The sequence below is a fragment of the Scyliorhinus torazame genome, chromosome 18, assembly GCF_047496885.1.
Source record: "Scyliorhinus torazame isolate Kashiwa2021f chromosome 18, sScyTor2.1, whole genome shotgun sequence".
NCBI lineage: Eukaryota > Metazoa > Chordata > Chondrichthyes > Carcharhiniformes > Scyliorhinidae > Scyliorhinus > Scyliorhinus torazame.
In genome coordinates, this window is record NC_092724.1 from 152,140,289 (window position 1) to 152,165,596 (window position 25,308).

At 42.4% G+C, this 25,308-nt stretch overlaps 1 protein-coding gene across 1 annotated transcript in view; it reads left to right on the forward strand.

Moving 5' to 3' along the window:
• The window catches only part of rptor (regulatory associated protein of MTOR, complex 1), a 499,967-nt gene that overhangs the window by 330,921 nt on the left and 143,738 nt on the right, over positions 1–25,308 (forward strand). Inside the window, exon 20 of the mRNA XM_072483619.1 lies at positions 2,053–2,211. Coding sequence (XP_072339720.1) covers positions 2,053–2,211 — 159 coding nt within the window. The remainder of the gene's footprint in view (positions 1–2,052; positions 2,212–25,308) is intronic.

Genomic DNA, 25,308 nt, shown 5'->3' on the forward strand with positions numbered 1-25,308 from the left:
CACATTTCTATCGTTACCAGCCTGCTCAACCATCCCCTCACCTTTGATGCCCTTATCCCCATTAAAACTTTACTTTCACTCTCATCCTCATCATTGCCCTGCCTCTTCTCTGAGGTCTTAAGCAGACTACAGGATTAGTCGTTCATCGCCTGTTCAGGGTGGCCCACAGAATGCACTATTGGTTCCTCACTTTCTTTGCCATAACTGCTCACTATTCCAGCATCATTCTGGAATGTAAGAACAACCTTCATTGTTTTTTCTTCGCTATAAACTTCTCCCTTCCCCCTTCACCTTCACCTCCAACAATTGTGAGAAGCCTCATTATCACTGAGGCCATCCTTTGAGCATACGCTTCCCTCCCTCCCCCCTAGCCCACCAAGCCTAACTACCCCCAAAGACATTCCCCTACCCCGGCCTTGCACTCAACATCTTTTTCTGGCTGCTCTCCTAGCTCCCCTTATGCCTTCTCTGAGTTCATCTCATCCACCAGTTGATCCTGTTCCCAGAGACTGCTGACAAAGTTCCCTTCCTGGCTCCCGTATTAGCTGATATTGTAAACAGTTCCATCTTCACAATTCGCATTCATTCTCCTTTTAAGTCTGCCATTGTGCTCATTCTCAAGGAACCCGCCTTTTGATGCTTTGCCTTTGCATTTCTTTTATTAAAAAAAACCAAATTGGTTGAAATTATATTTACTCTCCAATAGGCAGTCATCAAGTTTTAAGCCATCATCGTAGTAACTATGATCTAGGATGAATGCCTTTTAAATCTTTCGCATCAGTAATTATCCAAATATTAATGAACCAAAAGCCAACATAACGTTTTATTGATGTTTATGCAAGCGATTAAGACTTCATTGTACAGCCATAAAAATTCTCCGCTCGGAAGCAAATAGATTAAAAACTTTCTGCAGCATAGGAAAAACAGCAATGAATTTGACCTTAAGTTACTCAAAATCCTAACTCTAATTTGATGTATGCCCTACAAGTCTTTTTTCATGATAGGAAATAAAAAGAATTGTGCTCTGACATACGACATGAAATAATTCAGTTGAACCTTTCCAGAATTCAGCCTGTTCTGTGTACCTAGCGGACTTGAGGACGTATGACTTTAATGTGCAAAATTACGATGTAATATCTGATGTTTTAAGTGTTGATTATGAGCTAGTGCTTGATCAATGCAAAAGTAATACCCAGTTATAAAAAACACTTCGGCAAAGCCATAATCTTTGCTAATGATATCTGGTGTGTAAATCTTACACCACCTCACTGAAGTTGTAAATCTACGACCAACTCATGATTATTCAGTCATATTATTCAGTGTGTTCACTTCTAATTGAGGTTCAGAAAGTTTGTGGAATCTGTTGTTAACACGTTTAGTGAAGTTCTAGAGAAAGCTGGCGTCTTCAATCTGGACCATATGTACTTCGCATTTCAACTTTCCATGGCATCATCCAACGGTGATTAAAATCTGTTGTCACTGGATGATTGTAAAGTGGCATCGCTTCATTTTAAAAGGGACATGCTTTTTCAAAAACTAGATTTCTTGTTTCCTCAAATGTTGAAAATTGAATGATTTTCCACCTGGTAGGTAGGTGTGTGCCTGCCTACCCAGTGCAATATCCCTGTGAACATAATTTTGTTAACGTGCCGCAGGCACAGACAGACAGCGTCTTCAGAATGGTCCACAATTGAATACGTTTTCCCTTGGTTCCTAGTAAGAATGTAACTTGTTGCTTTTCCCTTCTCCCGACAAGTCTGTATAGGTCTGAGAGCCGGTGAGTTGCAGGCCAGAGTTCTATAGGACTATGTGCCACGACATGGTCTTGCATTTCCACCATTAACAATTACAAAATTAGAATGATTTCAAAATGATTAAATTTAAAGGATGTTTAATCATTTGAAATACTGTGATTGAAAAGTGAATATCTAAATAACGTACACTGTACGGAGAAGGGGGTATAATTATAGCAGTCAAGCTAGGAAATCATGTATTTTAGCATTGTATTTCTAAGACATTTAGTCCTTCATCTTGATTTTCATTCTCTTTCAGCTGGCGGTTCAAATCCTTTTTCTCCTGGGTACCTAAGCACCAGTAGCAGTGCCAGTAGTACCCTGGGAAGCCCTGACAACGATGAGTACATACTTTCTTTTGAAACCATAGATAAAATGAGGAGAGTCAGTTCCTACAGCTCCTTGAACTCGTTAATAGGTAAGACTTCAGGATATTGATTTCTCACAGGGTGCTCTCTTCAATTTCATGCATTCTGTAATAGGCTGCATGCATTGAGAATCTCCGTCACGTTTTTAAATGCGAACCTTCTTCCCAGGATTAAAATCAGGGGGTGGTTTGTTAAATTTAAATAATGCTTCCCTCTTCACTGAAGTTCTTCCCTGTGCAGGCCCTAGACAATAATAAATTTGATACTCCATTGTGCAGGTGTGATTGAGCCGAACTTTATCCATGAATTAATTCTGATTTCCACGGTGCTGAGTTCTTCTCAGAATAAGCTATTGCAGTATCTGCTTGTTTTTTATCTGCTTGGTTTTTTTCTTGCTGTCTTACGCGCCTTCACCCTGTAGCCTGCTTCACTATTAAATGCTGTTGGTACACAGTATATCTGAATGTTTCAACGACACAAACAATGATGCACTTTCCTGAGCAGGGCCCCCTCGGCAAACTGAGTGCCAGACTAATTGCCTTAAAATTCCCCAAACGAGATGATCGCTCGGCTTCAGGATTGGCATTCTATCTGCATAAGATAAAGATGCATGGCATTAAGGGTAAAGTAGTAGCATGGATAGAGGATTGGTTAATTAATAGAAAGCAAATAGTGGGGATTAATGGGTGTTTCTCTGATTGGCAATCAGTAGCTAGTGGTGTCCCTCAGGGTTCAGTGTTGGGCCCACAATTGTTCACAATTTACATAGATGATTTGGAGTTGGGGACCAAGTGCAATGTGTCCAAGTTTGCAGACGACACTAAGATGAGTGGTAAAGCAAAAAGTGCAGAGGATACCAGAAGTCTGCAGGGGGATTTGGATAGGTTAAGTGAATGGGCTAGGGTCTGGCAGATGGAATACAATGTTGACAAATGTGAGGTTATCCATTTTGGTAGGAATAATAGCAAAAGGGATTATTATTTAAATGATAAAATATTAAAACATGCCGCTGGGCAGAGACCTGGGTGTGCTAGTGCATGAGTCACAAAACGTTGGTCTACAGGTGCAATAGGTGATTAAGAAGGCAAATAGAGTTTTGTCCTTCATTGCTAGAGGGATGGAGTTTAAGACTAGGGAGATTATGCTGCAATTGTATAAGGTGTTAGTGAGGCCACACCTGGAGTATTGTGTTCAGTTTTGGTCTCCTTACCTGAGAAAGGCGCTGGAGGGTGTGCAGAGGAGATTCACTAGGTTAATCCCAGAGCTGAAGGGGTTGGATTACGAGGAGAGGTTGAGTAGACTGGGACTGTACTCGTTGGAATTTAGAAGGATGCTGGGGGGATCTTATAGAAACGTATAAAATTATGAAGGGAATAGATAGGATAGATGCGGGCTGGTTGTTTCCACTGGCGGGTGAAAGCAGAACTAGGGGGCATAGCCTCAAAATAAGGGGAAGTAGATTTAGGACTGAGCTTAGGAGGAACTTCTTCACCCAAAGGGTTGTGAATCTATGGAATTTGTTGCCCAGTGAAGCAGTTGAGGCACCTTCATTAAATGTTTTTAAGATAAAGATAGATAGTTTTTTGAAGAATAAAGGGATTAAGGGTTATGGTGTTCGGGTCGGAAAGTGGAGCTGAGTCCACAAAAGATCAGCCATGATCTCATTGAATGGCGGAGCAGGCTCGAGGCGCCAGATGGCCTACTCCTGCTCCTAGTTCTTATGTTCTTTTAAAAAATAAAAAAAATTTAGAGTACCCAATTAATTTTTTCCAATTAAGGGGCAATTTAGCAGGTTCAATCCACCTACCTTGGACATCTTTGGGTTGTGGGGGCGAAACCCACGCAAACACGGGGCGAATGTGCAAACTCCACATGGACAGTGACCCAGAGCCGGGATCGAACCTGGGACCTCGGCGCCGTGAGACTGCAGTGCTACCACTACTCCACCGTGCTGCCAGTTCTTAGGTTCTTAAGTATACCAAAACGTCCCAAAGGACTTCACCCTAGTGCAATCGGGCAAGAGTTGACCCAGAGATAAAGGAGGAGATAATAGGACAGGTGACCCAAATGTTTGATCAGGGAGGTAGGCTTGAAGCACTGCCTTGGAGGAAAGAAAGATGGGTGAAGATGTTTGAATAAAACATGGTGTCTGGATGGCTGAAACCTCCATAGTGGAATTACTGTTTTCTAGGCTAATAACATGCAAGGTTCTTGAATGCTTGTGAAATAGTACTCCAGCAGGAGGCAATGAGAGGAAAACTGTAGGAGAAAATTAGTTGTTAAAAGACAAAGGGGAATTCATCTTTCCAACCAGGATAATTCCTCGTTTGAGCTAATTTTGTTAGGTGTCTTTGGATCCTCGCTGTCTTCAGGGGATGTCCCGGAGGACTGGAGAATAGCCAATGTTGTTCCTCTGTTTAAGAAGGGTAGCAAGGATAATCCCGGGAACTACAGGCCGGTGAGCCTTACTTCAGTGGTAGGGAAATTACTGGAGAGAATTCTTCGAGACAGGATCTACTCCCATTTGGAAGCAAATGGACGTATTAGTGAGAGGCAGCACGGTTTTGTGAAGGGGAGGTCGTGTCTCACTAACTTGATAGAGTTTTTCGAGGAGGTCACTAAGATGATTGATGCAGGTAGGGCAGTAGATGTTGTCTATATGGACTTCAGTAAGGCCTTTGACAAGGTCCCTCATGGTAGACTAGTACAAAAGGTGAAGTCACACGGGATCACGGGTGAACTGGCAAGGTGGATACAGAACTGGCTAGGCCATAGAAGGCAGAGGGTAGCAATGGAGGGATGCTTTTCTAATTGAAGGGCTGTGACCAGTGGTGTTCCACAGGGATCAGTGCTGGGACCTTTGCTCTTTGTAGTATATATAAATGATTTGGAGGAAAATGTAACTGGTCTGATTAGTAAGTTTGCAGACGACACAAAGGTTGGTGGAATTGCGGATAGCGATGAGGACTGTCTGAGGATACAGCAGGATTTAGATTGTCTGGAGACTTGGGCGGAGAGATGGCAGATGGAGTTTAATCCGGACAAATGTGAGGTAATGCATTTTGGAAGGGCTAATGCAGGTAGGGAATATACAGTGAATGGTAGAACCCTCAAGAGTATTGAAAGTCAAAGAGATCTAGGAGTACAGGTCCACAGGTCATTGAAAGGGGCAACACAGGTGGAGAAGGTAGTCAAGAAGGCATACGGCATGCTTGCCTTCATTGGCCGGGGCATTGAGTATAAGAATTGGCAAGTCATGTTGCAGCTGTATAGAACCTTAGTTAGGCCACACTTGGAGTATAGTGTTCAATTCTGGTCGCCACACTACCAGAAGGATGTGGAGGCTTTAGAGAGGGTGCAGAAGAGATTTACCAGAATGTTGCCTGGTATGGAGGGCATAAGCTATGAGGAGCGATTGAATCAACTCGGTTTGTTCTCTCTGGAACGAAGGAGGTTGAGGGGCGACCTGATAGAGGTATACAAAATTATGAGGGGCATAGACAGAGTGGATAGTCAGAGGCTTTTCCCCAGGGTAGAGGGGTCAATTACTAGGGGGCATAGGTTTAAGGTGAGAGGGGCAAGGTTTAGAGTAGATGTACGAGGCAAGTTTTTTACGCAGAGGGTAGTGGGTGCCTGGAACTCGCTACCGGAGGAGGTAGTGGAAGCAGGGACGATAGGGACATTTAAGGGGCATCTTGACAAATATATGAATAGGATGGGAATAGAAGGATACGGACCCAGGAAGTGTAGAAGATTGTAGTTTAGTCGGGCAGTATGGTCGGCGCGGGCTTGGAGGGCCGAAGGGCCTGTTCCTGTGCTGTACATTTCTTTGTTCTTTGTTCTTTGTTGTCATCCTTCCTGATATCCAGGCCTCACATTAACAAAAGGTACAGCCCCGGTCTTGATCTGGAAGCAGCTTTAAATTGATTGTGTTTAATTAACTTAACCTGCTTCCTGAGGCCGGCTGGGAATTTGGCTTCACTTAATATGGAAGCAGGATTACATACAACAAGTTTGTGTTAGCTGATGCCCCTGTTAATTTGATAGCAAAGTGCACTGGTATTATATTCTAAAGAGTACTTGCCATTTGAATAATTACTGCTGAAGAGGCTGGTTAGATTTAGATCTCACCATATGATATTGCTCAGCCCCGCTTTGCAATGCTGACAGTATCTTCCACCAGCCCACATCCAGAAACATCTTGACTATCTTGTGTATCCTGGGTTTTGAGGAAGACAAGAGCCACAACGTCCAAAGAACACACCATAATCAATGCAGCAATTTACATTTCCTGCAGAAATACACATCATAGAATTGAACTTGAAAGTATTACTCAACGTTTCTACAATACTGAGATTTTAAAACATTGTGTACCTTGATCAACATGAATAACTAGCCCTGATATTTGTACAGCTGAACTTTCAAATGCTACAGGAAATCTGCTGTTATGAATTCATACTCACACCCATGCTTCCTCAAAATAAGTTGTTTTAAGTTTTACTTGTGTGGAACTGTTCACTAAAAGGATCCCAGCCTTTTATCCTTTGGCTGTTTAGGATTGATTTATATTAGAAGCATTGTCACAGAATTTATCTACAATTCAACTATAAATTTTAAAACTACATTATTGTTAAAATCATTGATTGTGCAAATACACTCTTAAAAGAACAGAGCATTACTGAGAATCCTACATTATCTACCTTGTGAAGGGGTTGTCAAAACATTCGGCTGTACTAGCTAGGCACTATGAATGCTATTTTAAAAGTGAAATTCCATTTATATATTCTTCGCAACCTCAGAACATGCCAGTGCACTTTGAACCAATGAAATGTAGTCATTCTTGCAGGCAGCACTCAACAAATTTGTGCATAGCAAGGTCCCATGAACACCGACAAATAATAATCAGTGATAAATGTTGGCCAGGAGACTGAGGAGCACTCTGCTGCCATGGACAGGAAATTCCTTGGTTGTACATCTCATCTGAACAATTGCATGTCTAACAGTGCAACACTCCAGCAATGATGTTTGATGCGGTGATGTTTCAGTGGGAGTTTTGTGCTCAAGTCACTGGCCGGGAATTAGCGCTAACACTGAGTCAAGCCAGCACCTAATGGTCAATCTTGCGTTGTGTTTATACTGGAGTACCAGCTCCCACTCCCACATCAGTAGAAGCAGCATTGGTATTGTGGGGAAAATCCTGTAGGAGCCCACCTGCTTTTTGTTTAAACCCATGCATCTGTAATTGTTTTACAGTCATAAATAGTACCGTCCAGAATTGTTGCGTGAGATCTGCCTAGGGCGGTGGTGGCACGGTGGTTAGCACTGCTGCCTCAGCGCAGCAACCTGGGTTCAATTACAGCCTTCGGTGACTGTGGAGTTTGCACATTCTCCCTGTATCTGTGTGGGTTTCATCCAGATGCTCCACTTTCCCCCCCCATAGTCCAAAGATGTGCAGATTAGGTGGATTGGCCATACTAAATTGTCCCTTAGGGTCCAAAAGGTCAGATAGGGTCACTAGTTTCGGGGATAGGGTGAGGGCGTGAGCCTAGGTAGGGTGCTCTTTCGGAGGGTTCGTGCAGACTCAAAAGGCTGAATGGCCTCCTCCTGTACTGTAGTGATTCTAAGATTCTAGGACTTAAAAAAAAACCTGTTGGGTGGCCATGTATCAACTTGTCAAGGGCTTTAATTAAGACAGCAAGCTGCTTTGCATTTCTCCTGTCGTTGAAAGATGGGAGTTGAGGCTCCTTGTTTTGGCATGCACTGCCTGCGGCTTGGATCGTTTAGAAATGCATCTTTGTTTACAGTTTGTCACTTCTGTTGCCTTCTGTGTAATACTGAAGAGAGTGTTACACTCTCAGAATTCAAGTTGTTTTATTGTTGCGTCTTTTTGCGAAGAGAAAAGTTTTAAAAGCGCAACTAACAGATAACGTGCATAAACCACAAAATTAATTTTAATTTAAAGGCTGCAAACAGCCTTTTTCTTCTCACTTTGTACCTCACAAACTATCTCAATTTGTCTTCATGGATTTTAACATATATTTTCACTATTATAACCGTGTACAGTGATCACGTTATTTAACATCAAACTTACAGGGAATGGCCATTTATTGTCAATTATATTTCTGTAAAATGTTATGGCAATTTGAAGAACTAGCAATGGAAGAGTATGGGAAGGCTTTGTTAAAATAGGTAGCGGACCTATTCCTAGTTTCTGTTTGATTTCAATTCCACACAGTCAAGTTTAGTACCTGATGGAGATGTCGGGTTTTTGCTCAAACAATCCAGGATTGTTCTGGATGGCCCAATATTTTATATCTCTATTGGGTCTACAGAATAATGGTTAATTATTCCAATTATTGTCGTTCTGAATTTTAATTGGACAAAACAACTTTAAAATGTGTGCAAAAGAAATCGCTTTCTGAGAAGTACAGATTATTCCTCAACGAGATGGATGCAAAGTCCTCACAGTCCATTAGAAAGGAAATGGCCAATCGGCTACATGATCTTGACCCAGGTTCTAGAACCACATGGAACTATTTGATAAATTCAGCATTCTGCCCCTTAAAAGGATGGTCAGAGGGGAAAAAGCAGAACTTTGAAATAGAAGTGGAGAAATACTGCAATATAAATCCCTTCTGTATTATAGAAAGACAAATTAGAAGAGATGGAAATCAAAGAGCTCCCAAACAGGCCTCCAGTTGGGATTGAACACAAAATGGTCAATATTGTGAATGACCAATATTCTCAAGTATTCACAAGGGAAAAGACATGAGTAACATTTCCTCAGCGAATAAAACTCAATTAAAAGCAATGACTTTGAAAGCCCGAAATAGACCACAAGGGCTGTAAATAATTAAATCTCCCCGGATTTCACTTTGTACCTCACAAAGTACCTCACTTTGCCTCCATTTGTCTTCATGGATTTTAAAATATATCCATTATTATAACCGTGTACAGTGATCAGAAACGATTTGATAAATTCAGCATCTTGCACTTGCATTTTATTCGAGTGCTGAGGGAGAGAGACTGGGGAGGTGATCTGGGAGGCACTGACTCGATGGTAACACCCTCACCTCTGAGTCAGGCAGTTTGGGGTTCGAGCTCCCCTCAGAGATTTGAGAATATAATCTATATTGACATTTCAGTGCATTACTAAGGGAGTGTGCTGCATTTTCAAATGCAGTCTTTTGGAATAGATGCAAAAGCAAGAGCTCCTCTGTCCCCTCGGATGAATGTAAAAGCTTCCATGGCATTATTCAAGGATGTGCCGGGCAGTTATCCCACTGTCCTCTTCCAACATGTATTCCTCGAGTAATAAAAAAACAGATTACCTGACCATTTATCCCATTCACTGAGGGGCCTTGCTGTACCAAACTGAATATCTCTTTTCCTGCCATTATAACAATGCTCTGCCTGAAATGTACTTCAACTGTTCATTAAATAAAAAGTTCTGAAGTTGTGATGCCTGCTGTATAATGTAAATCTGCTGTTATTTAGGATTCAGTGGACAGTGGGGCAATACCAGGTTGGAAACAGGCTGACAATATAGCCATAAGACATGCAGGCAACCACTGATCCATGATTCCCACTACCAGTCTGAGTGATAGAATGAAATTGATTATCAGGAGTAAACTTTAGAATTATCTCTTTAATAATAACCTATTAAATAAGCAGCTAACATGAACTCAAAAGAGGAGGATCCTACTGACTTGCCACCTCAATTTCTTTGAGAAAGTGACAACGCAAGTGGACTGTGAAAATACCGAAGATCTGGTGTACCTGGTCTTTCAGAATAGCATTTGGGGAAAATCTATTGATCAAGCTCAAAGTTGAGGAGATTCAAAACAACCCCTGGGAATGACCAATAAATTGACTGAAGGGTAATAAACAATGAGTACCCATTATATGGGGAGTTGTGTGGGTGGGAAAGAAAAGTGGAGCAAACCAGTACTCCTACAGTTTCTAATTTACGTAAATGACTTGGGATTCAGAAATCTATTTGCGAAGTGATAAAATGTGCAGCCCAGATTTTATACCAGAGTCTTTGGTGTGGGAGTTGAAGCATGACATCCTGACGCAAAGGCAAGTGTGCTCCAACTGGTCCACAGTTGATCCGCAGCACTGGTGAGGGTACTTGGAAATCTCCCTGGTCTTCAAAGTGTGCAAAATAATCTTTTCTCTCGTCAGTAGCAGCTCTATGGTGGTTTTACACTAGTCCAAATGGGGGAATGATACGGTGCAGAAGGTCATTTGGCCCTCGTGCCTGTAGTCTATTGGCTCTTTTGGCAGAGCTATCTTATTAAATCACTCACAGCCTTGTCATTTCTTTCCTTTTTCAAGACCCGACCCCCCCCCCTTCCAAGTATTCATCCTTTTTGCTTTTGAATGTTACTGTTGAGTCTGCCAGATAGCGTATTCCAAATCACCACAGGGCCCGGTTTAAAAGTTGAAAACCTTTCTCCTGTCACGTCCGGCTGTTTTACCAATCACATTATACCTATGTCCTCTGGTTACTGACCTTCTGCCACTGGAAACATATTTGCTGCTGCAATTTGGCTCCACTCTTGATTACTATCAATTGTTGAGTGACTTTTTGTCTTTGTACATTATTGGTGCTGATAGGTTATAGTCAACCTTTTTCACACCAGTGTATTTTTACAGTGCCTTGCATCAATACTTTGATTTCAAAGTAGTTTAACATCAGCGCCAAATTCTCAGGCAGTTTCAACATTAGTTAATGGCAGTAGCCAGATTCAGAAGTTGTAGTTACCACTTGGCCTTTCCTGAGACAGATCTCCAGCAACATTGAGTTTGTTGTCTTTCCACATTGTGGAGCTTCCAAGCATTCGGAGCAGGATTCTTTCCAATGAATAAAACACTAAAAAAATATGATTTCTCTGACTCCTGCAACCTCCTTCAGCTCTTATCAGGAATCTGCCTTTCCGTGGCAGCACGGTGGCGCAGTGGGTTAGCACTGTGGCCTCACGGCGCCAAGGTCCCAGGTGCGATCCCTGCTCTGGGTCATTGTCCGTGTGGAGTTTGCACATTCTCCCCGTGTTTGTGTGGGTTTCGCACCCACAACCCAAAGATGTGCAGGGTAGGTGAATTGAACACGCTAAATTGCCCCTTAATTGGAAAAAATGAATTGGGTACTCTAAATTTAAAAAAAGAAAGGAATCTGCCTTTCCACTTTGAATTGAACTGTTGTCAGAATTAACTACTCACAGGTTAAAATTCTGTCAATACGCCCACACAACGGAAATTTTACCAGTGTGGTCTCTGAGAGAATGACAAGCTGTCAGATTTTGAATAAGTCTTTGACTGCAGATGGCTTGAAATGCTTTCATTGCTACTTCCACCATTGGCCTCAAAAAGAACCTAATCACAATATCAAGCCTTAGATTCTCAGTTGCAATATCAGTTGAGGTGCCTTCGCTTGAAAATTCTTCTGAAGCAACACTTCTGCTCGGTTGTTGAGGGGGTCTCAAATCCCGCATTACTGTACTAGTGCAACCCATCTGACCCTTGAAGGAGCAATGATACCTGAGAGACTTTATTCTTGGTATGAATTTGCTCGTTCTTTCTCCTCCTCCCTGTTTTCTCCCTCGTTTCCCCCCACCCCCCCTCCCTCCAATACGAAGGTAGCTGTATGGAAAGGTGGTTATTTTTCTATGTAACTCAGCACACTCCTTTTCAAGGTCCACCTGTACTTTAGAGATGAAGAGGCTGTTTCCAACTCCAGCCATTTAAAAGTTTCACAAAGACCACGGAAAACAGTTTTTATTAGTTTAGTGTCCTTAAGAAGATGGAGGTTTGCTGACCCATCCTCATCCTCAGCAATTTGAAGAGTTTAATTTGTAGGAGGTTTGGACAATTGTGTTAGTTCAACTATAATTCTGGCGCAATCTAGGTGCCATCTGTTGACCTCAAACATGTGCTTTCGCATATGAATGTGAATTTCGGTTACAAATTACTTGAAGCTTTATTTGTAAGTAAATTAACTATTGGGAGAAAACCTCTCTATTCCACTCATGACTAACTGGGTAAATACAGAGTAAGTTGTGGTGCTTGGCCATTTAGAATTGATCTGCACATTAATTTCTGCTGTAACAACAGTTCAGATGATACAGTCCCCCTTAGCAGCCTCAGCCTCAGAATGGAGTAAATCGCCAAGGAACCCACTCCTGATCACTAAACCTGACTCCTGATCACTAAACCTGACCTCTGCTCAGACGCTTGGTAACCAGCGTGATGTGTGGCTTGGAGGGGAACTTCCAGACAGTGGTGTTTAGACACATTCCTGGAATGAGGGGCTTATTATCGTATGAAGAAAGGTTGAGCAAGAGTTTAGAAGAATGAGACTACTTTATTCAAATAGAAAATATCCTGAGGAGATTTGAGAGGGTAGATACTGGGAGGATGTACCTCCTTGTGGGAGAGGCCAGAACCAGGGGGACACAATTTAAGAATAAGAGGTCTGTCGTTTAAGGTGGAGATGAGGAGAATTCTTTTCTCTCAAAGGATCATTTGTCTGTGGAATTCCTTTCCCCAGAAAGCTGTGGAGACTGGATCATTGAATTTTTTTCAAGGCAGAGTTAGAACATAGAAAAATACAGCACAGAACAGGCCCTTCGGCCCACGATATTGTGCCGAACTTTAAGAACAAATTAATCTACACCACATCAAGACGGATTTTTGATAGACAAAAGGAGTTGAGGTTATGGGAGGCAGATGGCAAAGTGGAATTGGGACCGTAACCAGATCAGCCAAGACTTTATTGAATGGCGGAGCAGGCTCGAAGGGCTGATTGCCTTCTCCCACTTCTAGGTCCGAGCTCCTTGCACTCAGTTTCTGCAAAGCAACCAACAGTGCAGGTTTTGAGTGGTATCCCATGCCAATCGAGAAGCCAGTGTTGGAAGTGTCCTTCATAGACGATTGGATTTGAACACCATTGAGTGCAGTCTCTTTGTCATGTTGCTTCATAAAAAAATATCAGTAAAAATATGGAAAGCCATGAATCCTTTTGCCAAATATTTTTAATAGTACGGTAAATAAAAGTTTAACTGTTGGGTCTAATTATCATGAATTGTTTTTTTGAAAATTCATTTACGGGATGTCGGCATCGCTGGTTAGGTTAGAACTTATTGCCCCATCCCTAGTTGCCCTTCAGAAGCTTGTGAGTTGCCTTCTTGAACTGCTACAGTCCCCGAGGTGTATGTACACCCACAGTGCTGTTGGGGAGGGAGCTCAGGATTTTACCGCAGCGTCAATGAAGGAGCGGCGATATATTTCCAAGTCAGAATTGTCAGTGACTTGGAGAGGAACCTCCAGGTGGTGGGGTTCCCAGGTATCTATTGCTCTTGTCCTTTTAGATGGTAGTGGTCGTGGGTTTGAAAGGTGCTGTCTAAGGAACCTTGGTGAGTTCCTGCAGTGTGTCTTGTAGATGGTACACACGGCTGCCACTGTTCATCGGTAGTGGAGGGTTTGAATGTTTGTGGAAGGGGGAACAATCAAGTGGGCTTTGTCCTGGATGGTGTTAAGCTTCTTTTTGGAGCTGCACTCATTCCGGCCAGTGAAGAGTATTCCATTACATTCCTGGCTTGTGCCTTGTAGATGGTGGACAGGCTTTGTGTGGGGGGGGGGGGCAGGAGATGTGTTACTCGCTGTAGAGTTCCTAACCTTTGACCTGCTCTGGGAACCACAGTATTAATATGGCTCGTCCAGTTCAGTTTGTGGTCAGTGATGACCAGGATGTTAGTGGGGGATTCAGCGATGATATTGCCATTGAATGTCAAGGGGCGATGGTTAGATCCTTTCTTGTAGGAGATGGTCATTGCCTGGCACTTGTATGGCGCGGATGTAACTTACCACTTGTCAGCCCAAGCCTGGACTTTGTCCAGATCTGGCTGCATTTGGACATTGACTGTGTAATTGACTGGAGTGTTTGTCTTGCTGGTGTTAGAATTGCAATTCGAGCTCTGAAACACGGGGATAAATGGTAGTTCACATCAGCAATGAGTTTTAACTCTGTCTCTCTTTCATTTTCATGCTAAAGTTCTGGTTTAACATAATATTTGATGGCTTAAATCTCAAGTACTTAATGGAAAATCTCGAGATTTGACCCTCAGTCAGTACTGAATTAGCTGATCTCAGCCAAGTGTGGGAGATTTTCTGCTTTTCTTCACTAATGACTCCTACTGGAATGGGCAAAACTACAATATCAGGCATGGATGGCATCCAACCTGGCTCAGATGCTCCATACTGTCAAGTAACCTACCAACGCCCCCTTCTGAGGGCTGGCACATGGAAAATAGCCACTTGGAAGTGGTACCAGAAGTTGACTGTGAGCTGGTCATGTAGACACTTTCAACAATTTGAGTCAACAGATGGCCAGGCTGAATCAGAGTCATATGTTACCCTGGAGGATTTTCTGGGAGTTGGCAGGTTGACAGTGGCCTGGTGGAACAATGGCAGCCCAAGATGTGTGAGAACTATACATGGAGAGCACAAGCCAGCGTTCCTGGAATTCAGGGCCCTTATAACTACTCCATTATTTAGTATATTCTGTATGCACCTTTGTTTTCATTTGTGGAGAATAGCTTTCCTTGCTTCAGGCTGTATTGAACTATGCGTGGTGGCCTTCATAGAATCATAGAATTTACGGTGCAGAAGGAGACCATTCGGCCCATCGAGTCTGCACCGGCTCTTGTAAAGAGCCCCTACTTAAGCCCACACCTCCACCCTATCCTTGTAACCCCACCTAATCTTTTTGGACACCGTATCCCCATAACCCAGTAACCCCACCTAACCTTTGGCATCCGGGCAATAGTAAGGGATGATATTGGTGCTATGGAGGACAAGGTTGAATCAATTTGGGTGGAAATCAGGAATAGTAAGGCGAAAAGGTCACTGATAGGAGTAGTCTATAGGCCACCAAATAGTAACAGGATGGTAGGGCAGGCAATAAGCAAAGAAATAACAGATGCATGTAGAAATGGTACAGCGGTTATCATGGGAGATTTTAATCTGCATGTCGATTGGTTTAACCAGGTTGGTAAAGGCAGCCTTGAGGAGGCGTTTATAGAATGTGTCCGGGATAATTTCCTGGAACAGTATGTAATGGAACCTACAAGGGAACTAGTGGTCCTAGATCTGGTCCTGTGTAATGAGGCAGGATTGATTAATGATCTCATAGTTTGGGATCCTCTTGGAAGGAGCGACCACAATATGGTGGAATTTAAAATACAGTTGGAGGATGACAAGGTAAAATCAAACACTAGTGTTTTGTGCTTAAACAAAGGCGATTACAATGGGATGAGAGAAGAACTGGCTAAGGTAGACTGGGAGCAAAGACTTCATGGTGAAGCAGTTGAGGAACAGTGGAGAACCTTCCGAGCGATCTTTCACAGTGTTCAGAAAAGGTTCATACCGACAAAAATGAAAGACGGTAGAAAGGGGAAAAATCGACCGTGGATACCTAAGGAGGTGAGGGAGAGTATCAAATTGAAGGAAAAAACATGCAAAGTGGCAAAAATTAGTGGGAGACTAGAGGACTGGGAAGTCTTTAGGGGACAACAGAAAGCTACTAAAAAAGCTATAAAGAAGAGTAAGGTAGACTATGAAAGTAAACTGGCTCAGAACATAAAAGCAGATAGTAAAAGCTTCTACAAATATATAAGACAAAAAAGAGTGGCTAAGGTAAATATTGGTCCTTTGGAAGATGAGAAGGGAGATTTAATAATTGGAGACGGGGAAATGGCTGAGGAGCTGAAAAGGTTTTTTGGGTCAGTCTTCACAGTGGAAGGCATCAATCACATGCCAGTGACTGATGGAAATAAAGATATGATAGGTGAGGACCTTGAGATGATTGTAATCACTAAGGAGGCAGTATTGGGCAAGCTAATGGGGCTAAAGGTAGACAAGTCTCTTGGCCCTGATGGGATGCATCCCAGAGTGTTAAAAGAGATGGCTAGGGAAATTGTAAACGCACTAGTGATAATTTATCAAAATTCACTAGATGCTGGGGTGGTCCCAGAGGATTGGAAAGTAGCAAACGTGACGCCACTGTTTAAAAAAAGGAGGTTGGCAGAAAGCGGGTAATTATAGGCCGGTAAGCTTAACTTCGGTTGTAGGGAAAATGCTGGAATCTAGCATTAAGGAGGAAATAGCGGGGCACCTGGAGGGAAATTGTCCCATTGGGCAGACGCAGCATGGGTAGGTCGTATCTGACTAATTTGGTAGAATTCTTTGAGGACGTTACCAGTGCAGTAGATAACGGGGAGCCAATGGATGTGGTATATCTGGATTTCCAGAAAGCTTTTGACAAGGTGCCACACAAAAGGTTGCTGCATAAACTAAAGATGCATGGCATTGAGGGTAAAGTGGTAGCATGGGTAGAGGATTGGTTAACTAACAGAAAGCAGAGAGTGGGGATAAATGGGTGTTTCTCTGATTGGCAACCTGTAACTAGTGGGGTCCCTCAAGGATCAGTGTTGGGCCCGCAGTTGTTCACAATTTACATAGATGATTTGGAGTTGGGGACCAAGTGCAATGTGTCAAAGTTTGCAGGCGACACTAAGATGAGTGGTAAAGCAAAAAGTGCAGAGGATACCGGAAGTCTGCAGAAGGATTTGGATAGGTTAGGTGAATGGGCTAGGGTCTGGCAGATGGAATTCAATGTTGCCAAGTGTGAGGCTATCCATTTTGGGAGGAATAACAGCAGAATGGATTATTATTTAAACGGTAAGATGTTAAAACATGCTGCTGTGCAGAGGGACCTGGGTGTGCTGGTGCACAAGTCGCAAAAAGTTGGTGTGCAGGTGCAACAGGTGATTAAGAAGGCTAATCGAGTTTTGTCTTTCTTTGCTAGAGGGATGGAGTTCAAGACTAGGGAGGTTATGCTGCAATTGTATACGGTGCTGGTGAGGCCACATCTGGAGTATTGTGTTCAGTTTTGGTCTCCTTACCTGAGAAAGGACATATTGGCACTGGAGGGAGTGCAGAGGAGATTCACTAGGTTGATCCCAGAGTTGAGGGGATTAGATTATGACGAGAGGTTGAGTAGACTGGGACTGTACTCATTGGAGTTTAGAAGGATGCGGGGGGGATCTTATTGAAACATATAAAATTATGAAGGGAATAGATAGGATAGATGCGGGCAGGTTGTTTCCACTGGTCGGGGAAAGCAGAACTAGGGGGCATAGCCTCAAAATAAGGGGAAGTAGATTTAGGACCGAGTTTAGGAGGAACTTCTTCACCCAAAGGGTTGTGAATCTCTGGAATTCCTTGCCCTGTGAAGCAGTTGAGGCTCCTTCTTTAAAGGTTTTTAGGAAAAAGATAGATACCTTTCTAAAGAATCAAGGGATTCGGGGATATGGTGTACGGGCCAGAGAGTGGAGCTGAGTCCACAAAGATCAGCCATGATCTCATTAAATGGCGGAGCAGGCTCAAGGGGCCAGATGGCCTACTCCTGTTCCTAGTTCTTATGTTCTTATGTTCACTAAGGGTAATTTGGCATGGCCAATCCACCTAACCTGTATATCTTTAAACTGTGGAAGAAACCGGACCACCCAGAGGAACCCCACGCAGACACTTGGAGAATGTGCAGACTCTACACTGCCAAGCGACCCAAGCCAGGAATCGAACCTTGGACCCTGGAGCTGTGCAGCAATAGTGCTAACCACTGTGCTACCGCGTTGCCCTAAGAATTGAAAAAGCAGAAGTGGGACATAATGGATGCAAATTCATGTTATGTTGAAGTTGATATTTTCTGTGAACACCTACAATCTCTGGCACAAGAATGTAAAGTTTATATGGGCAAAACAAAATAAACGAATGTCCTTTGTGTCTAGATTGTGTAAACATTACACTCAACAGAAACACTTCCATTTGTACATTACAGGAGTGTTCTAAATATTCAGTTGCTACTCCATGGGAACTTTTTTTTAAATTGCATAATTCATCATTGTGACAATCTTTCACATTTAGCAAGCTGAATCAGAGTCATATGTTACCCTGGAGGATTTTCTGGGAGTTGGCAGGTTGACAGTGGCCTGGTGGAACAATGGCAGCCCAAGATGTGTGAGAATTATACATGGAGAGCACAAGCCAGCGTTCCTGGAATTCAATGCACTTATAAATACTCCATTGTTTGGTATATTCTGCAAGGCACCTTTGTTTTCATTTGTGGAGAATAGCTTTCCTTGCTTCAGGCTGTATTAAACTATGTGCGGTGGCCTTCATAGAATTTACAGTGCCGAAGGAGACCATTCGGCCCATCGTGTCTGCACGGGCTCTTTACAGTATTTAAGTATTCATCTGCAGGGCAGTAAACTGTTGTCGCCCTACTCAGTGCAATGATGAATCTAATTGTTTTTCCTTCTGAAGGAAGTTGATATGTTATAGCACACACACACAAATATATATTATATATATATATATGGCACGATATACTGACCGCAATGCGCCCAAAAGCTAGCACAGCGCTGGCAGCAGAGGCCTCTTCTGGGATCTACCTAGCTCGTCACGCCCCGCGAGATCTACAGCGATCTCACAAGAAGCCACAATCTGAATCTGCATATTAGAGTGAGACATCTAAATGCACTAACACGCTGTCCCATGATCTACCCAAGGCATTGGGTTCTAACCCCTTCTCCTTGGAGACCTCTGGTGGGCACCATTCAAACGGGGATGAGTTGGAACAGCACTGGTGGGGATGTTTGGCATCTGGGCAGGTTGGCACCCTGGCTCTGCTGATGTCACCTGGGCACCTTGGTGTTGGCATCCTGGCAGTGCCACCTGGGTGTCCACCTAGCACTGCCAAGGTGCCAAGCTGGCATTTCTCCCGCAATGGGGATCAGGCCTGGGGGTGCCCTGCATGGGAGCAGGGCCCCTCCACCCCCTAGAGCCCTTTATAGGTGAGTTGGGACTTTGGGGGAGTCGCCTCGGGGCGTCGAGAGATCAAGGCACCATTTAAAAATGGCATCCCAAACTCCTCCTGCACTGACAATTCCAGCAAGCGGAGCTCCTCAGTGCAGGAAACGGGAGTAAGTGCGGCCTCAGTGGGGGTATTCCCTACAGAACCAGAGTCCCGGTAGATAGCATGGCGTTTCTCGGGACTGCGAGCACATGGAACCACCCAGCAAAGAAATATATATAATTGATTGAAAGCTGGTTGGAATTTCAGAAATGTTGCAGTGAACAGCATTGTACTGGTCTAATTGATTTATGTGGCATTACAGTTAACTGCTATTGATTTCCCAACCACCATGCAATATGCCAAAAACTAGTGCGATCTGCAGATTAGACTTTGTTCAAAGTTGTAAAATCCAAATTAAAGCTACATGAACAAGTCTGGTCGATTGTGGCTTCAGATCTCTCAATAGAAAGTCAGGCACCACCTGGTGAAACGCTCTTCCAACTTGACCAATCCTGGCATGACAGCATTGCTATTTTCACAGCTATATAGGTACCTGAGCCGTAGGAAGGAACCGAGCAAGTTTCTTGTCCTAAATTGATGCAGGATTGCTCGTTTTTTGAGCTGTTTATATTCCAGCTGAATTTGTACCAGCAAGTACCTGGAATCTGAGATTAAGCCAGTCTGTTCACAACCTTGCTGTCCCATCTGACCCTAAGACGAGCTTCCAATTTCTTATTTGTGCAATAATACTACCTGTCTTGGCTTTTCTCATATCACTGATTTCACCCTGCCTCAGCTCATTTATTGCTGAATCCATCATTCATGCCTTCATCACTCCTGCCTTGACTATTCCAACACCATCCTGGTCGACCTCGCCTATTATGCCCTCCAAGTCCTGACTCGCACCAAGTCCAGTTCCCCCTTCACCCTTGTGCTCATTGACCCACGTCTTAATCATAAAATTCTCAAACTTGTTTTCAAATCTTTCCCCCTCCTTAAAGCTGTAACCTGCTCCGATTACACAATTATCCAAGATATCAGCATTCCTCTCATTTTGGCCAGTTGTACATCCCCAATTTTAACCGTGCAACACGGTAGCACAAGTGATTAGCACTGTGGCTTCACAGCGCCAGGGTCCCAGGTTCGATTCCCCGCTGGGTCACTGTCTATGCGGAGTCTGCACGTTCTCCCCGTGGGTTTCCTCCGGGTGCTCCAAAGACGCGCAGGTTAGGTGACTTGGCCGTGATAAATTGCCCTTAGTGACCATAAAAGGTTAGGTGGGGTTATTGGGTTACGGGGATAGTGTGGTAGTGAGGGCTTAACTGGTTCGGTGCCGACTCGATGGGCCTCCTTCTGCACTGTAAATTCTATGTTCTATGTTGAGTTTCCTAATCCTCAAGCTCTGGAATACCCTCCCTGCACCTCTTCCCTCTCTATCTTGCTTTCCTCCTTCAAGACGCTCCTTAAAATCCACCTTTTTGACCAAGCTTTTGGTTGTATAATAATCTTTATTAGTGTCACAAGTAGGCTTACATTAACACTGCAATGAAGTTACTATGAAAAGCCCCTAGTCGCCACATTCCGGCACCTGTTCAGATACACTGAGGGAGAATTCATAAAGTCCAAATTACCTAACAGCACGTCTTTCGGGACTTGTGGGAGGAAACCGGAGCACCCGGAGGAAACCCACGCAGACACGGGGAGAACGTGCAGACTCCGCACAGACAGGGACCCAAGCCGGGAATCGAACCGAAGTTCCTAGCACTGCGAAGCAACAGTGCTAACACTGCTACTGTCCGGTATCTGACTTAAATATTGCCTTTTGTGGCTCGGTGTTTTCCTGTGTTTTATTATACTCCTGTAAAGCATCTGGGATCTCTTATTACATTAAAAATGCTACATGAATATAAGTTAATGTTGTTCAATGTGACATTTGGAGTACACGTTGAATGCTTGGAGAATTTTCAAGCCTGTTTTCAAGTGTTAGAACTCTGAACTCTTGGTGACTTCACAATTGATTTGCAATAATATTCAGATGCAATGCTTCTCGATTGAAAGCATTAAAATCAATGTTCAGTCAACCAAGCCCACTCTGAGGAACCTTGTACAATATAGCAGTATTGACAAAGGTCAATTGTTGTCTGTTGTTCTGAGCCATTAAATCAGCCTTAGCCTATGCAGCATCATCCAAAACACAAATTGTGCTCTGTTCTTGGACTGAAGGGAAAAATGAGCTGTGAATTATATTCCTTTGTTTTAAAAATGTTTTCATTGGGTTTTTTGTGGTGAATTCCATTCTTGATAGTTATCCAACCACTTCAGAAGATTTTTGATGTTGGTCAGGGTCAGGTCAGATAGCACTGTGATTAGTTTGGCAAGTCTCACATATGAAGCATGATTTTAGTTCAGACCCAAGAGTGCTCTTGCGTTTTTAAAAATTACATTTGATGTATTGGGTATTGTTAGGAAAACAAAAGTAGTTTTAAGGGATTTATATTTGTATTGGTAGACATTAGAAATAAGGTATAGTTTGAAGTGTCTTTAATTGAATGTTTCTGTGCCTGGAAGGGTAAAACCGATAGTTAAAATCATGCTGGATAAAGATGTTTGTATGTGTGGGCATTGGTTAAGTTCAGACTGTGTTAGTGCTGGGCTTAGAGTGGGCTACGGCGTGAAGAATAAATAGGCCAGCAGAGGTATGTGGGTGCTGCTTTGCAACTGGAACCTTGTACGGTGGACAAGTTTTTAAGTTTTAATTTAGCTCATTTGATTACAGTTGGAGACAGGACCTCGGGGCATGAACATCTCTCAACTCAGGCAGAAGTAAGATTGGACAGCATGGAAGCTGTAAAGAGACAGGCTTCTAAAGTACAAGTTACCATCCAGATAACCAGGGAGTTAGGACAAAAAGAATGTTTAAGACACCTGAAGTTAAGTGAACGGAGACCAAGGAAGTGTTCATGAGAATTCAAGGAAGTGTAAACAAAATGAGTTAAAGAGACAATTGCAGTAACCAGAGTTTAAGTGGCACAGCAGCCATCAAAGGTAAATCAAACATTTAATACACTCTGAGAATCGAGAATAAAGTAATTGTGAGCAGTTTGCATAGCAATCAAGACAATCCAAATGGGGTTGGTGTACAATCCTAGACTGGATACGCTGTTAAAAGTGGCACTTCGAAAACCTGGTCTGGATTTCAGAAGGCAAAACGCTAAGGGATAGCTTAATTATGGGAGAAGATTTGAAAGCATATTTTTGGGAGTGGAGTTTGGAAACTGACAATCAACTGGGGGATTTGAGGAGATATCCATTGGGGGTTCAGAGTGGAGAGTATTAGCCGGCAGTCATTTTGTGTGCTTAAAGGGAACTTTGTGCTAATGAGACCATTGTAGATTAAGATGTGCTTTGTAATCCGCATTAATCCTAAAACCTGTGTAATTGTTAACTAAGGGGGGGAATAAAGGTGTATTGTAATATAATTCAGTTTTTTCATGTATTAAATGTTTTACTTGTTTTTAAAACTAATTCACAGTCCTATGTCCCTGTTCCTCCAAGTAAAAGTTAGGATCTTTTGAGCCAGGGTTCCACTCTGAGATCCTCACGTCCAGAGGATAATATCAACTGGGTTCGTAACAAAATCTGGTAGCCATACTTAGAGCACGGATGCCCAGGTTTTAGCGGCTGTGCAAATGAGAATGAACAAACTGTTGTTGTTTTTAAAGATGTGAGCTGAAAGGAGAGTTTGAAGAATCTATTGCGTTTTTCACAAACCAGAGAAGGCTCGGGACAGATATTTTCCAAATATTTAAAATCCTTGCATGAATTGATGTATTGAACCCTGACCACAGGCGTCTTAAGTGGGCTTTTGAGATACTTTTTCCTCAAGAATCTGAGATGGAAATTTTGAGGTTCTTTTGGAACAAAGAGATTTATGTTAGATTAACCAGACAACCGATCTTGAAGGAATGAGTGAGTTTGTCTCCCCATTGATGGTGTTAGCCACAGTATTATCGTTCCTTTTATGCTGATCACTTTATCTCTTTGAGAAGCCCCAGGTTAGATTGGATATGTTGTGTTGTGATTTCTTTGCTCCTTCCTGCCTCTGTCTCTTCCTTTATCTAGCTTTTTTTGAAGCCTCTCCTCCTATCTTGCCTCATTTACCTTATGATGATGTCAACACATCCAAGGTCCAAAGGGTTGTTTCTCATTTCTGGTTCAAGGGCCCAGAGTAATTGTTCTAAAGTACACTTGAGGCAGACTTAATAGAACTAACTGCTCCAGTCAGTATCTTGATTTATTCCAGCTAAGTGTTCTGGAGTAGTTTCAACCTGATCGCACTGACTTTTAATTACTTCTCAGAAGTTTGTCATTTCATACAGATCAACACTATGATCAAATATTTCCTATTACAAAATGTCACTTTGATGTCAGCCGCTTATATACTATCTTCAGAAGCTTTTGCTGTTAGCATAACATTGGTGAACATCCTTCACCAGTGGCAAAAGCTTTGCAGTTGCTTATTAAAGATGAATTACAGTGCCATATCTATAAAGGATCACGCCATAGTCAACCTTGAAGATATGCTAAAGTTGCAGACACACTTATTTTGTCCCTACAATTCTAAATTGTAACAAATCAGAACTCCGAATTTGTCTTTGCTCAACATGTGGAATTATGTGCACATTGAAGTTATTTTGCAAAATCTTATCTTTTGTGAAGAAACTGTAATTATTTATGTTTTGTTATATATTTATATCAGACACTAACTTGGCTGTCTTTCCAGTAGCCTGACATTTGCACAGCCACTGGTTTCCAAAATTCGTTTGCACACCATAGAACTTTAATTGTTGCAATATCTCTGATTTGCACATGCACAGAAAATTCTGACAATGGTACCAGTCAACAAAATTGTGTACCTGTGGAGATGTTGTTTAAAGTGATTTCATTAGATTTGACCATCTCCTGCCTGAACTCCGCTTTTGTTGATGAATTTACTACTTAGACTGGATGTGTTTGATCTTCCTGGAAATGGATGCCGAACAAGTTTGATTCATGATTTAACCTGCTCTTTAAACCGTGGAAACTCTTGCCTTGTTGGCTTCCTAACATGCTGCCTATCTCTTGTATCATTTGTGCCTAAGCAGTTTAGAATTAGTAAAGAAACCATCCAAGCTATCAAAATGTTTGAGGCATTTGATAGAATCTGACTTTACCTCCACTTTCAATTAGGTTGCAATCAGCTTTCTTCATAGAAAAAGGCTGGTATTTTGGTTTAGCTTATGTTATGATCTGGCAGCTGGTAAATGCCAAGCAAACCAAATCCCAAAGGGAAACTTGGAAACCTATGGCAACTATTTTCTATTTTTATTTAGATACAGGAAGATATATGTACTGAAGTCAGAAGCCACAAATCCCAGTAACACTTTTGGGGATTTTAAATGCTTAATTAAAACATTAATTAACAAATGAAAAGAAAGCTTAAGCACACAAGATTACATTTACACAGTTAATGAAATTAGTCTTGGCAATAATGCCCCAAACATTCCTACTTGGTTAGACTCACAAATAAGCACCCCTTTAGGCAACGTTCTCTTACAGATGTTTAATCTATTAATTCATCCAGTAATATTACCACAAGGCACATCCCACTGTTGCTATAGGGAAGAAATATCCCAGAGCTTCTCCCTCTATCCCACTCGCCTATGAGAAAATTCGAAAATCTTGAATACAGAACCCTACTTTCTGAAAATAAAAACACTTTTCTGGGTTGGCTGAAAACTGGTCCACTTTTCATTTCGCGTATCTCTCACAACACATAACACCCCAGGAGATCTTACATGGCCACTCCACCGCACAGCTTCCAACTTCTCTTTACATATGTTTTTTTCTCTTTCACCTTTTCTTCCTTTGAGATGTACATTTCCCAGGATATAAAAATATATTATGTTCTCCTTATGGCCACCACTTTCATATAAAATCTAATTTGATAACTTTGCCTTATTTACTTATGACCTTTTCCAGGTATAGACCTCTTTATACTTTCCTTTGAAGTTTAACAACTGAACACACACCTTCCTTATCTCCTAATGCAAATTTCTACCCATGTCTTATTTTTCTGTCGAGCATCCAACTTGACCCTATTCACTTCAATGCCTGCTTTTCCCATCAAGACACTTTGATGTTCTAAACCTTGCAGCCCAACTTCAGTTTAATTAAATTAGTCTCACAC